Source organism: Primulina tabacum, chromosome 16 (genome assembly GCF_025594145.1).
Source record: "Primulina tabacum isolate GXHZ01 chromosome 16, ASM2559414v2, whole genome shotgun sequence".
Taxonomy (NCBI): Eukaryota; Viridiplantae; Streptophyta; class Magnoliopsida; order Lamiales; family Gesneriaceae; genus Primulina; species Primulina tabacum.
This window is the reverse complement of record NC_134565.1, coordinates 19664738-19680947: the sequence shown is the minus strand read 5'-3', so window position 1 is coordinate 19680947 and position 16210 is coordinate 19664738. Positions and strand designations below refer to the sequence as shown.

At 38.4% G+C, this 16210-nt stretch overlaps 1 protein-coding gene across 2 annotated transcripts; it reads left to right on the top strand.

The window, feature by feature from the left end:
• Positions 1-766: 766 nt before the first annotated feature.
• Positions 767-8300, top strand: LOC142528839 (adenine DNA glycosylase). Of its 2 annotated transcripts, none has more exons than XM_075634058.1 (7): positions 767-1256; positions 1365-1424; positions 2212-2331; positions 2407-2504; positions 2790-3286; positions 3496-3599; positions 7640-8300. In XM_075634058.1, the coding sequence occupies exons 1-7, from the start codon at positions 795-797 to the stop codon at positions 7781-7783; spliced, it is 1485 nt and encodes a 494-aa protein (XP_075490173.1). In that variant the 5' UTR covers positions 767-794; the 3' UTR covers positions 7784-8300. The 2 variants fall into 2 exon arrangements, with proteins under 2 accessions (XP_075490173.1, XP_075490172.1); XM_075634057.1 differs by having other exon boundaries at positions 768-1256; positions 2757-3286.
• Positions 8301-16210: the final 7910 nt, after the last annotated feature.

The window sequence follows — 16210 nt, the reverse complement described above, 5'->3', positions numbered from 1 at the left end:
TCTCACTGTACGATCAAATTTTGCGCCTAAAAACTGATACAATAATTGAGTCTCAGTGTACGATCTCACTTGTACAAGGTGTTGTATAAATCAAAGTCTTTTAGTGTATCCTACCCGAGGAGATAGAAGGGGAGACGTAGGAGCAGTTGAAGTCTCCGAACATCCATAAACATATCTTGTGTGCTTAACTGTTTAACTAACGTTTTCAAACTAATTTGATCAGATTGAGCTGTTATCAGTTCAGTTCTCACCATAAATGAACAGATATATGCAGGAACTGATCCCCCTTATATCAGTTAATCAGTTTACACAAATTAAAAGCCTTAAAACTGATTAACTTTCTTAACGAATGATTATTTCGAGTATTTTCCGCTTGGTTTATAACCAAACACGATATAATTCATCGGTGTTTACATTCTTAGAATACGAGCTATTGCAGCTCATCGAGAATATTGTGTTTAAAACACCTTCAAAGGTGCCCGAACCAATTCATCAGTTTGGTTCAAATTTGTAAATTTTTTAATGTTTCCAATAAATAAATAAAGTTTAAATATTATTTTGATTAAATTCTGTTTTAGTTGTCTCTGATTGTATTGGTATGATTAAACTAAGTTTTAATCATTATGAGAAAAATGATAAAATACACACTTTCTTCTTTTGAATTAATATGCATGGGAATCCCATTTTTTCATTCCACATACATGTAAAAAATTACTAGCTAATATTTATATATTTGGGGTCAAATTTCAATTAAATTTCAACGAGTGGCAACGCTCTCCAGAAAATATTATACAATGCAATTATCGAACCCTTCAAAACCCCACATCTTTGTTGGAAAAATACCCTCTCCACCAAAGGTGAACAATCTCCGTGTACGTCACACCCGCCCGCCGGCCCCGCCACCGGCGTTAGTCTCCGTATTCCTAATGAAGAGATGCAGGCGATCCGAACCAACATATAAAGACGCAGTAGAAATAACCGACATAGAAGACATCGATTTCAGCGCAGGCGAAGTTGATAAAATTAGGGATTCTTTACTAGAATGGTATGACGGAAACCGGAGAGATCTACCTTGGAGAAGAATCAGTGACGGAGACGATAATGTTAGCACTGAGGAGAAGGAGAGGAGAGCTTACGCGGTGTGGGTGTCTGAGGTGATGCTTCAGCAGACTAGGGTTCAAACGGTCATTGATTACTTCAATCGGTGGATGGAGAAGTGGCCCAGCATTCATCATCTTGGACAGGCTACGCTTGAGGTCTGCCTTTTATGCTTACGTATAGAAGACAATAGCTATTTGTTTCGTATTTGATTTCTTTCCTATGGAAATGCTTATTTGTGGTTTTTTCCAATGATATGTGAGTAGGAGGTGAATGAGATGTGGGCAGGCTTGGGGTACTATAGACGTGCCCGGTTTTTGCTTGAGGTTAGTGTTTCTACAGATTTAGGTTTCATTCTTTTGTTAAGTTACTGTTGATATTTGACCATTTACCTGCACTGTTGCACAAGCCTGTAAATCGCTTTGAGATGATATTTTTTGTTGATTAGCTCTTTTAGCTTTTTTTTTCTATAAGTGTGGCCTACAGTGTATGCAAGTGATTATGATAAAGATACTTAAAATTGATCTAACAACGAAAGGAATTTAGGTTCTTAGTCATTAATTTACAGCAGATTTTTCGTAAAAAATCTGGGAGAATTAAGTTTTGGAGATAGGTCTCACGACCAACTTGCAGCTGTTTTTGCCATTAGGTGATTTAAAGTTATTTGTGTACTTCTATTGAAGATAACTAACCAGTTTCATGTTTTTAATGATAAAAATAAAGTTGCAGCATACTTGAGTGGCGCAGCATACTTGAGTGGCATTCCGTCATTCAGTATACTGAACTTGTTTTAGTGAGCAAGTCATCTCAATAATATTGATCTTTTTTTTATGAAAATGTATGCTTCCATTCAATCATCAAGAACAGAACTAATTTTTAATACAATATAAAAAAATTCCATAAAAAATGGCACTTGTTTTGGTCTATTTTAAGGAAAGACGGTGTTATCCGAGTTCAATGAATGTAAGTTTGATCAGCTTATTTTCTTTTCTTTCCACTTTTCTTTCGAGTGCATGGGAATGAAAAGTTACCTGTTTTAGGAGTATCAGTTTATGAGAGCATGCAAAATTCACTTTTGTTGGTTTATTTCCCTTTTTTATTATCACCTTGCAGGGAGCAAAAACAATTGTTGATGGTGGAGGTGAGATCCCAAAAACGGCCTCTTCTCTTCAGAAGGTCAAAGGAATAGGAAAATACACTGCTGGAGCAATTTCTTCCATTGCATTTAAGGAGGTTATGCAGGACATATTTCTCCTTATTCCTGTTATCAGTTCTTCAATAAAATAACACGTAGTGTGCACTATTTAGGCAGTGCCAGTAGTCGATGGAAATGTAGTCAGAGTGCTTTCTAGGTTAAAGGCTCTATCTGCCAACCCAAAGGATTCGACGACAGTCAAGATTATATGGTAAATTTTATAATTATATCTAAGATCCATATCAATACTTACGCACAGATAATCGTTACTCATGCATGCACACTGCCACCAAGCGCACCCACGTCTTTTCCATTTACATGCACGCTTTCGTATTTTTTAACGTGAATATAGATGTTTTTCTTTGACTACATTGAGTGTTGATGAATTTAGATTTGAGATTAACAATGAATTTCAAAGTGATATTTTAGAAAAGCAATTGACTAATTAATAAAAAATGCTAAGGAAACTAGCGAGACAGTTGGTTGATCCTTCCAGGCCTGGAGACTTCAACCAGGCTATCATGGACCTTGGTGCAACAGTTTGCAATCCGTCAGGTCCCCGCTGCACCACATGTGCTTTATCACTTAACTGTCAGGCACTTTCTCTCTCCACAAATCACAAGTCAGTTCAAGTCACTGACTATCCAATGAAGGTTGTCAAGGCAAAACAAAGGCATGATTTCTCTGCTGTTAGTGTTGTGGAGATAGTTGTGGAGGAAGGATCTCAATCTGTTAGCAAATATCTTCTTGTTAAAAGACCAGACAAGGGATTACTTGCTGGACTCTGGGAATTCCCATCTGTTTTATTAGAGGGAGAAGTTGACTTGGCCTCGAGAAGAAAGATGATTGATAGTTTTTTGAAGCAAACATTTGGTTTAGACATGACAAAGTCCTGCCAAATAGTTTTAAGGGAAGAAGTGGGTGTATTTGTTCATGTCTTTACGCACATTCGTCTCAAGATGCATGTAGAGTTGTTGATTTTGCACCTTAAAGGTGAGTAGGTTGTTTATTCATTAGTCTCTCTCCATGCATGTTTATGTCCCTCCCTCGACCCCCCCCCCCCCAAGCGGCCCCACTCTTCCCTTGTGTCTATACTAAACTCAAGTTTGTATATTGGAGCTAACACCTTAGCTAAGTTTGATGTCTCATGTCTTAGTTTTTCTTATCTAAATTAGCATGGTTCATCTCGTTTTTGCTTGAAGGTGGGAACATCTCCCTAAAAAAACCAGACAGCAAAGCAATGACATGGAAGTATGTTGATAATAAGGTTTTTTCAACTTCAGGGTTGACCTCTGGTGTCAGGAAGGTAATGTTTGTTTAGTACCAACTTTTTAGATATGCGAACTTATATGATGAACAGTTACTTATCTGACACAATTAACTGGCGGTATAGATCTATTGTGTGCTTGGGAACAAATTTTTTTGGAACAAAATCGCTTGCTTTTTAGAAAAAGGGCTTTTGTCTGGCTAATCAAGAGGGAACTCAGGTTCAACAGCCGGAGCAACCTGTTGTCGAAACACATGGTGAAGAAGTAGATCTGCTGCAAATTCCTACTACATACGATCAAGTTTCAAACAGGGTGATGGAAGAATTGACTGCTATAAAGATTGAAGAAATCTCAGTGGCATTATCTAAAGCCATGTCTGACTGTTTAAAGACTCTACTGAGTAAACCGAACCAGTCTACCCGAGGGAAGCAAAATATCACTGTCAAAGAGACTGGTCAAGGAAGTAACCAAGTACATGAATTCGACCAGAGAGTTGGAAACTCAAAGGCTGGCGATCCTCGCCGCCCGGAGTTTACTCTCCCAAATCAGCCAGAAAGAAGGTATACACCACCTCACAAGAGAGAAGAAAGCCTAGGAGGGAGGGCTCTACCATATCCACGTGCTAATGGAGTGGGGAGCTCGAAACAACCAGTTACTCAAGTGTACAGCGTGACCAATCCTCTATACCAACCGGGAGCGTATGAAGATATATCACACATGGATTATCAAGGAGTAGATGGGGGCTTCCCAGGAGGTAATTTTGGTTTAAATGCTGGGTTTCAAGCTCGGGGGGCAAATTACTACCATCACCAACTCCTCGCTCGGAACATGCACGAGATTGATCCACAAATGGTGAGAGAGGCTGTTCAAGAGATATATGGGCCGGCCTTGAAACAGATTGGCCGACCAGAGTTCCACAAACCCTATCCAGACTACATAGACGTGAATAACCCGTACCCAAGGGGTTATAGAGTTCATGATTTCAGTTTATTCTCCGGGGAGGATGGCCAGTCCAGCATGGAACACATAGCCAGATTCACCATCCAGTGCGGGGAATTAGCCATCTTAGAGAACTTCAACAATCTAAAGTTGCGGCTATTCCCGAATTACCTCACTGGGACTGCATTTGCTTGGTATGCCTCACTCCCCAGAAATTCAGTGATGAGTTGGCAAGAGATGGAAAGACAATTTCACATTCATTTCTATAGAACAGAGCCAGAAGTGTGCATTGCCGACTTATCCAGAGTCACTCAAAAGAAAGGAGAGTATGTGAAATATTTCATAGACAGGTTCAAGAAGATAAAGAATAGGTGCAAGGTATTCCTACCTGAGACCGAGTTCGTGAATATGACACAAAAGGGGCTGGATTTTGAATTAAGGAAGAAATTCCAAGGTATGGATTTCAGGGATTTCTTTGAGCTAGCCGCCAAAGTGGCTGAATACGAAGAACTCTTGCAGGAAGAGTCATACAAGAAGAAAATAGCTATGGGGTCTTATTATCAGGAGGTGGAAGACGTGGCATTGGCAGAGATTCGATCACCTGGGTCTTGCACAGTTCCCCAGCTAAAAAAAAAGTCAACAGAACTTGAAAAGAACAATTCCCAACTCCCCAAAGACATGCAGTATACATTTGATGTATCAAAGACCGAGGAAGTTTTTGATTTCTTGGTAAAAGAAAAATTCATCACTTTTCCAGCTGATCACAGGATGCCACCCATAGAAGATTCCCTTATTGATTCTATCTTGCAAAATATTCTTGAAAGTCCAACAAGCTTTAGTAGCATGATTGTAAGAATTGTGGTATTTACATTATTCTCGACCTTTAAGCTCTTCTTTGGATGGCACCTTGTGATCCGGTGGAAAGGTGATAAATTTCTCTTTTACCAAAAAATCAAAAACTTCTTCGGTCTTTGACACATCAAACGTGTACTGCATATCCTTGGGGAGTTGGGAGCTATTCTTCTTCTCAGGTTCTGCCGTCTTCTTTTTTAGCAGAGGAACTATACAAGAACCAGCTGATTGAATTTCTGCCAATATCACATGTTTCACCTTCTGATAATAAGACCCCATAGCAGTTCTCTTTTTGTACGACTGCTCCCGCAACAGTTATTCGTATTCAGCAACTTTGGCAGCTAGCTCAAAGAAATTCCTGAACTCTATACCTTGGAATTTCTTCCTTAATTCAAAATCCGCCCCTTTTTGTGCCATCTTCATGAACTCGGTCTCAGGTAAGAATACCTTACACCTATTATTCATCTTTTTGAACCTGTCGATAAAAGACTCCACGGATTCTCCTTTCTTTTGGGTGATCCTGGATAAATCAGCAATACACACTTCTGGCTCTGTTCTATAGAATTGAATGTGAAATTGTCTTTCCATCTCTTGCTAACTGATCACTGAATTTTTGGAGAGTGAGGCATACCAATCAAATGCAGTCCATGTGAGAGAATTCGGGAATAGCCGCCACTTTAAATTGTTGAAGTTCCTCAAGTTGGCTAGTTCCCCACACTGGATGGTGAATCTGGCTATATGTTCCATGCTCGACTGGCCATCCTCCCCAGAGAATAGGCTGAAATCATGAACTCCATAAACCCTTTGGATATGTGTTATTCACTTCTATGTAGTCTGAATATAGTTTGTGGAACTCCGGGCGGCCTAACTGCCTCAAGGCCGGCCCATATAGCTCTTGAACAGTTTCTCTCACCATTTTCGGATCAACTACGTGGATGTTTCGAGCTGAGAGTGGGTGATGGTAATAATTTGCCCCCCGAGCTTGAAACCCTGCATTTAAACAAACATTACCTCCTGGGAGGACCCCATCTACTCCTGGATAATCCTTGTGTGATATGTCATCATAAGCTCCTGGTTGGAACAGAGGATATGTCACGCTTTACACTTGAGTAACTGATTGTTTCGAGCTTCCCACTGCTTGAGCACGTGAATATGACTGAGCTCTCCCTCCTTAGGTTTCTTCTCTTCTGTGAGGTTGCGTATATCTTCTTTCTGGCTGATTCGGGAAAGTAAACTCCGGGCGGCGAGGATCGCCAGCCCTTGAGTTTCCTACTCCCTGGTCAAATTCATGGGCCTGTTGCTTCCTTGATCAGTCTCTTTGACAGTGGTATTTTGCTCCCCTTGAATAGAATGATTTGGCTTACTCAGTAGAGTCTTCAAACAGTCAGACATTGCCTTGGATAATGCCTGTTAAATTTCCTCAATCTTTATTGAAACTTGATTATACGTAGTCGTAGTGGGAACCTGCAGATCAACTTTTTTGGCCGAACAACCTGAGTTCCCTCTTGATTAGCCAAAGACTCCCCGCTCTCCTAACTGACGTTTTCATTCCTTCTTGGCGGCATAATGGTGTACCGCTGGGCATGCCAAAAATTGTTGGCACAATAATTTTGATTTGTTGGCGTGCCAGATGCAAAAATGCAACGATTTGTGTAAAAACAATGAAAATCTAACTATCAAATGAAAGAGACTCCTAAATTCACCGTCGGTTCTAATTTCCTAAATAAATATGACATCAGTAACGAAGAAAACTACTGGAATTTGAAGAATACACCCCTGACATCGTCTATATTTTCATTAAACATTAGGAATTTACAAGACTTAAAAATATAACCTATAAAGTTGCTGAAATCTAAAATGACAAGACCTAAAATGCTAGAAATATACCGGAATGCTTAAAAACTAGTGCTTGAAGATTGCAATTTAGCATAGAGTATTTGCAGATTTTTTCGCAGAGTTGTGTGTTGTCCTCTTCTCTGTAGCCGATGCACTTTTCTGTCTAACAAATGTGCGGTTCTTCTCCACTCCCCCATGATCCACGTTCTTCCGCTTTTCATCCCACGCTTTCTCTCTCTCCTCCCACGATTTTCTCTCTTTTCAGCGTCCTTGTGATCTTGTGATCAGTTTGAATTGGTAGGAATTGATCTTCTACAAGCCTTTATAATTTAATTAGAGTTGTAATTAAATTTGACTTCCATAACTAAATATTTAGCCCAAACAATAGTAGCTAACGAGGAAGCATTGATGAGGTTTTATGATCTTGCTCAGTATGATTTTTTCGGTGCAGGTTTACGCGATGATTCAGAAATTCAAGCAGACTGACATGGGCCCAACAGCCCAGCAACAGGAAGAAAAAAGCTTAAACCCAACCCAGCAGCAGGATATCACATACAAGAGATTTATGCACGGGAAATTCAAGATCTTGGAATAGAAAGCTTAGTCATTCAATTACCAGGACTCTAATAGATGTTTTCTTATGTTTATTTTGTTTTAATGTTTGAATTTCGTTTGCATAAATATGTTGTACGTGATCTATGGAGGCTGGGTTGGGCTTGAGCTCTTTGTTCCCGTAGCTTGGTTGTTGGGGGCCCATGAGACCGAGTGGGTTATATTCAGTACCTGCAAAATTTAAAAAGATGAAAAGATTGATCATGTAGTGATCTGAGTGGATAGCTAATGAAAGCCTGCCAGTCATCTGGAAATCTTTTACACAAATGCTTTTATCTTCTGAAGATGGCATCTTTTGTAGTTCAACACAAGGAATTCAAGATTTGGCATTTAGTGCACTTTAATATATTTCAGGGTTCAAGTTATATCTTCAAATCTTCTGTCTCGCTTTTGTTACAGTGTGACGGAGACTAATATAGGTTGCTCCTTACAGGAACTCGTCGCTACTTGTCCTTGGTTTCACAAATTAACAGTGTTCATCACACTTCAAAGTTTAGATAGATGACGGTTGGTTAGTTTATTTATTTTATGGTTTAATTACGACACTCTTATTATATTTTTGGTTTATGATGTCATTTAGTGTACGATTAATTAGATTATTATGTTTATAACGGTCATATTATCTTCAAATACAAAGAGCATAAGAAATATAATTCGAAATATCCTTTTGATAGTTTTCTTAGTAAATTATTTTATTCTCCCATGCTTGTTTCGGTAACATGACTGATGATTGATATTAGTCTTTTTGTTTACGTGTACATGGTAAGAGACGTTGCGAGCAATGTAGTTTTATCATGGAGTCGTGATTGCTCGCTAAAAACTACATGTAGGGAGGCAATGATGATTTTAGGACAGTGTCATGTGGCGTGATTTATATGATTTATATTTGCCTCGTGTTTATATTTATTTGTTGGAATTTTGATGGCTTAATGAATGAAAAATTAAGCAAATAAATCAATGTGTTTGATTTGGAAAAATTCGAAACGAAGAACGAAGCTTAATGAACGAATATTTAGTTCGATGATTCTGAATAAACTCGAGAAGAGTTCATCAAATGTTGAAAGAATCTTAAACGAGTAGTCGGAACGTGTAAGGGACGAAAATCGAAAAAAAAAAATCGCGTTTACAACAGTCGGCGCGCACCCGCGCGCGGGTTTGCGTGCACCCGCCTCCTACCAGTGGCAGGCGTGCACCCGCGCGCGGGTGCGCGCACCTGCCAGTGGCACCCGCGCACGTCTGCGCGCGCTTGCACAGGCGTGCGTACAGACGCGTCCCTTCGAGTTTTTTTGACATTTTTATTCCTTTGGCATTGTTTGATGCTTGTGATCAGTTACAAGGGCCAAGGGACACCCATATGAATGAAAGATCATGTCTCTTACATGGAAAACATTAAATGATTGATTATTGAAAATCAAAAACACATTACATCATATCATCTTTTTGCATCTTCTTCCTCCTTCTTCTTCAAGAGAGAGTTCCATTCATTTCCTTGTGATAGAACTTGGATATTTGAGTGCTCATTATTCAAGTGTTGTAGTTGTATCTTGGGAGAAGATTGCCACCAACCTCTAACACATTGTGAGGGGCAAATTCTTCTTGAGGAGAAAGTGTTCAACACTTGCCTCTACAAAGCCATTCATTTGTTTTCTTCTTGCTTATCCTCTCATATTTGAATACCTCAAACAACAATCTTAAGAAGAATTTTGTATTTTGATCATTTGCAAGAAGACTATCAATGGCATCAACATCTACAATACCACATGCAACCATTGCACAAGGAGAGAAATCGGAGAAATTTTCTGGTGCGGATTTCAAGAGATGGCAACAAAAGATGCTTTTCTATCTCACAACCTTGAGTTTGTCAAGGTTCTTGAAGGAGGATCCTCCCACCGTTGCTGAAAACGAGACAGACATCAACATGAGGGCCGCTTTGGATGCATGGAACCAAAGTGATTTCTTGTGCAAGAACTACATCCTCAATGGACTTGACAATGCATTATACAATGCGTATTGTAAAGTCAAGACCGCCAAGAAACTTTGGGATATGCTTGATAAGAAATACAGGGCGGAGGATGCGGACTTGAAGAAGTTCATTGTTGGGAGATTTTTGGAATTCAAGATGGTGGACTCAAAATCTGTGATGAGTCAAGTGCAAGAACTACAACTTCTTTTGCAAGAGATTCATGCGGAAGGAATGAGTCTAAGCGAATCTTTCCAAGTTGCTGCGTTGATCGAGAAACTCCATCCGTTGTGGAAGGATTTCAAGAACTATTTGAAGCACAAAAGAAAGGAGATGTGATTGGAGGATCTCATTCTGAGATTGAGGATAGAAGAGGACAACAAGAACACCGAGGCCAAGGCAAGTAAATTGACAGCAATGGTGAACATTGTTGAATCGAGTTTCCAAGGGAAAAAAAGGAAGTTTGAGAAGCAACCACAACAAGGCCAACAACCACCAAACAAAAAGAAGTTCAAGGGCACTTGTTATAACTGCGGAAAACCAAATCACATGGCTAAGGATTGTAGGAAGCCAAAGAAGGGAAATCTTCAAGCCAACGTAGTTCAAGAAAGGTCGGTACCATTTGATTTTTCTCAACTTGATTTGACTGCAGTTATTTTGGAAGCAAATTTGGTGGAAAACCCTAACGAGTGGTGGGTTGATACTGGAGCAACTCGACACATATGCTCAAACAAGGGGATGTTCTCCACATACACTCCATCGGCCGGGAGAAAACTTTACATGGGGAACTCCGCTACATCTGAGGTGGTGGGCACCGGAAATGTGGTACTGAAGATGACATCGGGTTTGGAAGTAACCCTTGTTGATGCACTTCATGTACCGGATATAAGAAAGAACCTCGTGTCGGGGTCTCTGTTGGTCAAACATGGATTCAGACTAGTATTTGAGTCTAACAAGTTTGTATTGACTAAGAATGATCATTTTATTGGAAAAAGATATCTCGATGAGAACCTTTTCAAGTTGAATGTAATGGCTATACGCCAAAATGTTGTTGAAAGTAATAAAGACAAAAGTTCTATTTACTTGCTTGAGTGTTCTCATTTATGGCATGTTCGTTTAGGACACGTAAATTTTAATACCTTGCAATGTTTAATGAAACTTGAATTATTGCCTAAACACAACGTCGATCCAACACAAAAATGCGAGATATGTGTTGAAGCAAAAATGACCAAAGCGCCTTGCCACTCGATTGAAAGATGTATAACTTCTCTAGAACTAATACACACTGATCTTGGTGATTTAAAGTTTGTACAAACTAGAGGAGGGAAAAGATACTACGTGACATTCATTGATGATATTACAAGGTACTGTTACGTATATCTTTTGAGGTCGAAAGATGAAGCTCTTGAAGCATTCAAATGTTATAAGATTGAAGTTGAGAATCAACTAGGCAAACATATAAAGAGGGTTCGAAGTGATAGAGGGGGCGAATACGGAACACCGTTTGATGAATTCTGCACATCTGTGGGTATAATTCATGAAACGACTGCTCCTTACCACAATCGAATGGCATTGCCGAAAGAAAGAATCGAACTTTGAAAGATATGATGAATGCTATGTTAATAAGTTCAGGACTACCCCAAAACTTGTGGGGGGAAGCAATATTATCGGCTAATCACATCCTGAACAAGATACCCCACAAGAAAAATGACAAGTCACCTTATGAATTGTGGAAAGGTCACAAACCTTCCTACAAGTATCTCAAAGTGTGGGGGTGTCTAGCTAATGTAGAAATACCAAAGCCTAAACAAGAGCGAATTGGACCAAAGACGGTCGACTGCATATTCATCGGTTATGCACATAATAGTAGTGCCTATAGGTTTATAGTGCACAAATCTGAAAATGCAGAAATGAATACGGGCATGACAATTGAGTCAAGAAATGCAGTATTTTTTGAAAACATATTTCCTTGTAAAGAAAGGAAAGAAAATGGTTCTAGCAAGCGAAAACTTGAGATAGAGCATGAAGGTCAATTACCTACACATGATCCAACTCTAAATGAAAATGCTCTTCAAAAGAGCAAGAGCCAAGAAGAAGCAAAAGGGCTAGAATCTCAAAGTCCTTTGGTCCAGACTTCCATACTTTTATGTTGGAGAATGAACCAAAGAACATACAAGATGCTCTGGCTAGCCCTGAAGCTCCTTATTGGAAAGAAGCCATCAACTCTGAAATGGATTCTATTTTGCAAAACCATACTTGGGAACTAGTGGATCTTCCACCAGATACCAAGCCATTGGGATGCAAATGGATACTGAAAAAGAAAATGAGAGTTGATGGAAGAATTGAAAAATACAAAGCCAGGCTTGTGGCCAAAGGCTATAGACAAAGAGAAGGTCATGATTTCTTCGACACGTATTCACCAGTTTCAAGAATAACATCCATTCGTGTGCTCATTGCTATTGCAGCTTTGCATAACCTTGAGATACATCAAATGGATGTCAAAACGGCATTCTTAAATGGTGAACTTGAAGAAGAAATATATATGGAGCAACCTGAAGGCTTCATAGTTAAAGGACAAGAAAGAAAAGTATGTCGTTTAATTAAGTCGCTATATGGACTTAAACAAGCGCCCAAGCAGTGGCACGAAAAATTTGACAATGTAGTATTGTCAAATGGATTTAAGATTAATGAGTGTGACAAATGTGTTTACATTAAAGACACTCGAGAATCTTATGTGATGATATGTCTATATGTGGATGACATGCTAATAATGGAAAATAACCAAGAGTTGATTAAGGGTACAAAGAAAATGTTGACAAAACATTTTGATATGAAAGATATGGCTATTGCTGATGTAATTCTAGGGATTAAAATCTTTAGAACTCCAGAAGCAATAGTCCTATCTCAATCTCATTATGTAGAAACAGTGTTAAAAAGTTTAACGCTTATGACTCTACCCCAGTAAAAACGCCTTTGGACGTGAATGTCCATTTGGTGAAGAATCGTGGAGAACCAGTTTCCCAACTGGAATACTCCAAAATTATTGGAAGCCTTATGTACATCACTAACTGTACTAGACCTGACATCGCTTGTGCGGTTAACAAGTTAAGTCGGTTTACAAGTAATCCTAGTGATGCACACTGGAAGGCGTCGAAAAGGGTGCTTAGATATTTAAAGCACACCTCAGAATATGGACTAAATTATACAAGGTATCCTGCAGTACTTGAAGGATACTGTGATGCAAATTGGATTTCTGATACCAACGACTCCAAATCCACCAGCGGCTATGTATTTAGCATTGGTGGAGGAGCAGTCTCTTGGAGGTCATCGAAACAAACTTGCATCTCTAGATCTACTATGGAATCGGAGTTCATAGCGCTAGATAAAGCTGTAGAAGAAGCTGAATGACTTCGGAACTTTTTAGAGGACATTCCATGTTGGACAAGTCCAGTGGCATCAATCTTGATACATTGCAACAGTCAATCGGCAATTGCAAGGGCACAAAACAGTATGTACAATGGCAAGTCTGGACACATTCGTCGAAGACATAATACTGTGCGACAGTTGATCTCTAATGGATAACTTAGCGGATCCGCTTTCGGATAACTTAGCGGATCCGCTTTCAAAATCATTAAATAGAGATCAAATGTAATGTCTGTCAAGAGGAATGGGTTTAAAACCTACCAAATAAAGTTTTCATAGTGGCAATCCAACCTTGTAGTTTGGAGATCCCAAGATCTTGGTTCAATGGGACAACTAAGTTATGAGAACTTGATGTATCACTCCTCATTCCTAAGACGATGAGTGAAGTTGCCTACGATGGTTGTGAGGTTAAGTATTGTACTTTTAATGATTCTGTAGCTTGCAAAAGCGGGGTAAGTAGGATACCCTTTTACAAGGAGATCACCTATGTACGTGTGAGGACGGGCCGCCTCGATGAAACACGTATGAAGCCAAGATGTGTTCCATGGCCAAAACGGACACAACCGATAACACAAAATGAAAATGGAAGAAAGGTTATCATGTGGGTACAGTTGTCGGGGTTTACATGAACCGCCAAGAAGTTCAAGACATCACGTTCACTTCGTGGCCTAGTAAATCTGATTGTATTCCACTAGGGCAGGTTCAAAGCCAAAAGCTACCTCTCCTGATGTGATAATTTTTCGTATATACTCTCTCTTATGCATCACGAGCATTCATGCATTAATTTCATTCATGTGGGGGATTGTTGGAATTTTGATGGTTTAATGAATGAAAATTAAGCAAATAAATCAATGCGTTTGATTTGGAAAAATTCGAAACGAAGAACGAAGCTTAATGAACGAATATTAAGTCCGATGGTTCTGAATAAACTCGAGAAGAGTTCATCAAATGTTGAAAGAATCTTAAACGAGTAGTCGGAACGTGTAAGGGACGAAAATCGAAAAAAATAAAATAAAATTCGCATGTACAGTACGCGCGCGCATGTCTGCGTGCGGGTGCGCGCGCCTAGCGAGAGATCTCGGCAGGCGCTGCCGAGCGCGCTTGGCAGCTCCTGCCGAGTGCTGCTCGGCAGCGCGCGCGCGCCTGCGTAGGCGTGAGCACAGACGCGTCCTTTCGAGTTTTTCTGACATTTTTTCATTCCTTTGGCATTGTTTGATGCTTGTGATCAGTTACTAGGGCCAAGGGACACCCCTATGAATGAAAGATCATGTCTCTTACATGGAAAACATTAAATGATTGATTATTTGAAAATCAAAAACACATTACATCATATCATCTTTCTGCATCTTCTTCTTCCTTCTTCTTCAAGAGAGAGTTTCATTCATTTTCTTGTGATAGAACTTGGATATTTGAGTGCTCATTATTCCAGTGTTGTAGTTGTATCTTGGGAGAAGATTGCCACCAACCTCTAGCACATTGTGAGGACCAAATTTTTCTTGAGGAGAAAGTGTTCAACACTTGCCTCTACAAAGCCATTCATTTGTTTTCTTCTTGCTTATCCTCTCATATTTGAATACCCCAAACAACATTATTTGTTTATGATAATGGTTTTCAAATACAAATCGCAAAGTCCCTCAACAAGCCGTTGTACCGATTGTCGCTTCATTTCTCTACTATCACGACTCCTGATTTTTTCCCCCGGTTTACTTCCTGATTTTATTCCCCGGTTTATTTCTTCCTTGTAAATAGTGCGGGTCAAGGAACCGAACTAAAACCGTATGGTTTGGATCAATGTTCAGACAATTATGATTTGGGTTGATTATCAACAGCCAAACCGACATAATTAATTTGATTCAAAATTTAGATCAATCTAATATGAATCAAACCAATTACACGAATATAGAAAATTATGTAATACATTTTGTTTATTTATATGGGTTTCTAATGTATATAAATATTTTATTTGATATTTAGTTTATGTTATGTTACTAGTCAATTTTGTAAACAATCTAAGTATATTAGATAATTTAATTGTTGCTCGTCTAAGTCCAATGATAAAATAATCATTGTCGTTCAGGGTTTTTTTAATTGCACAAATATCTGACATGTTAAGTATTGTAATTTATGATAATTTATTTTATAATCATTTCAGTATATAACCAAACAAAATGTTCACTCCCTTTTTTCTAGTGTAAATTGTTACTCTTTTTTTTTCGATTAAATACCAAATGTTAAAACTCGAAACTCAATTAATCAATTTTGTTTTGGTTTGAAATTTTATAATATTGACAGCTTTATGATTTGGTTCGAATTCTATCCAAAATCAAATAAAAACAATAATGCAACACCCTAGTTCTAAAGATGAATGTAAATCATGACAATTTACATGATTTTGGAAAAATTTCAAAATAATTAAAAAAAAATACAACATCATCCAAATATAAATTTCCTTCTTTTAATGCTTCCGAATTCTGGTCGACAAAACCTTGACTTCTTTCAAGTCATGTGTAACGAGGATTACTACCTTTTCCGTGAAGTTCGTTAAAATAAAAGAAAGCATTAATCCAAGCCCATGAAATTTAAATAAAAAATTCACCTATAACCATTGGAAAATTGTTGTGTATATTAGTAATCAAGTATCTCGTTTCACTGAATAGTTTATCGTGAGTTAGTTTGGATACAAAATTTATAGCTAAGAAAAATCAATTAAACAATCCAGATTTTTAAGTATTTTTATTAAAAAAAAAAACGATGTTGATATTTGAATAATATTTAAAAATTGTTTTGTTTAATTTTAAAAAATAATCAGAAGAAAGTAAAAAAACCATAACTTCCAGCTTCTAAATATTTTTTTATGTGTTTTTAAAACGATTTTTATAACCAAAAATTATATATTTTCTTAAAAAATACCTTTAACCCAACTGGCCAACCCGGCCCATATGACAAGCAATCTTCACGTGGCCATTTTTAGGCCCCAAGTTCACATATCGATTATAGCTCAAGAAATACAAGAATAATATATAGGCC

Bases quoted from the DNA above. Each gene is read 5' to 3' on its own strand.
- LOC142528839 (XM_075634057.1), top strand. From the start codon at position 795: ATGCAATTATCGAACCCTTCAAAACCCCACATCTTTGTTGGAAAAATA. The intron at 1,257-1,364 runs GTCTGCCTTTTA...ATATGTGAGTAG, and splicing joins TTGGACAGGCTACGCTTGAG to GAGGTGAATGAGATGTGGGC. The intron at 3,287-3,495 runs GTGAGTAGGTTG...TTTTGCTTGAAG, and splicing joins GTTGATTTTGCACCTTAAAG to GTGGGAACATCTCCCTAAAA.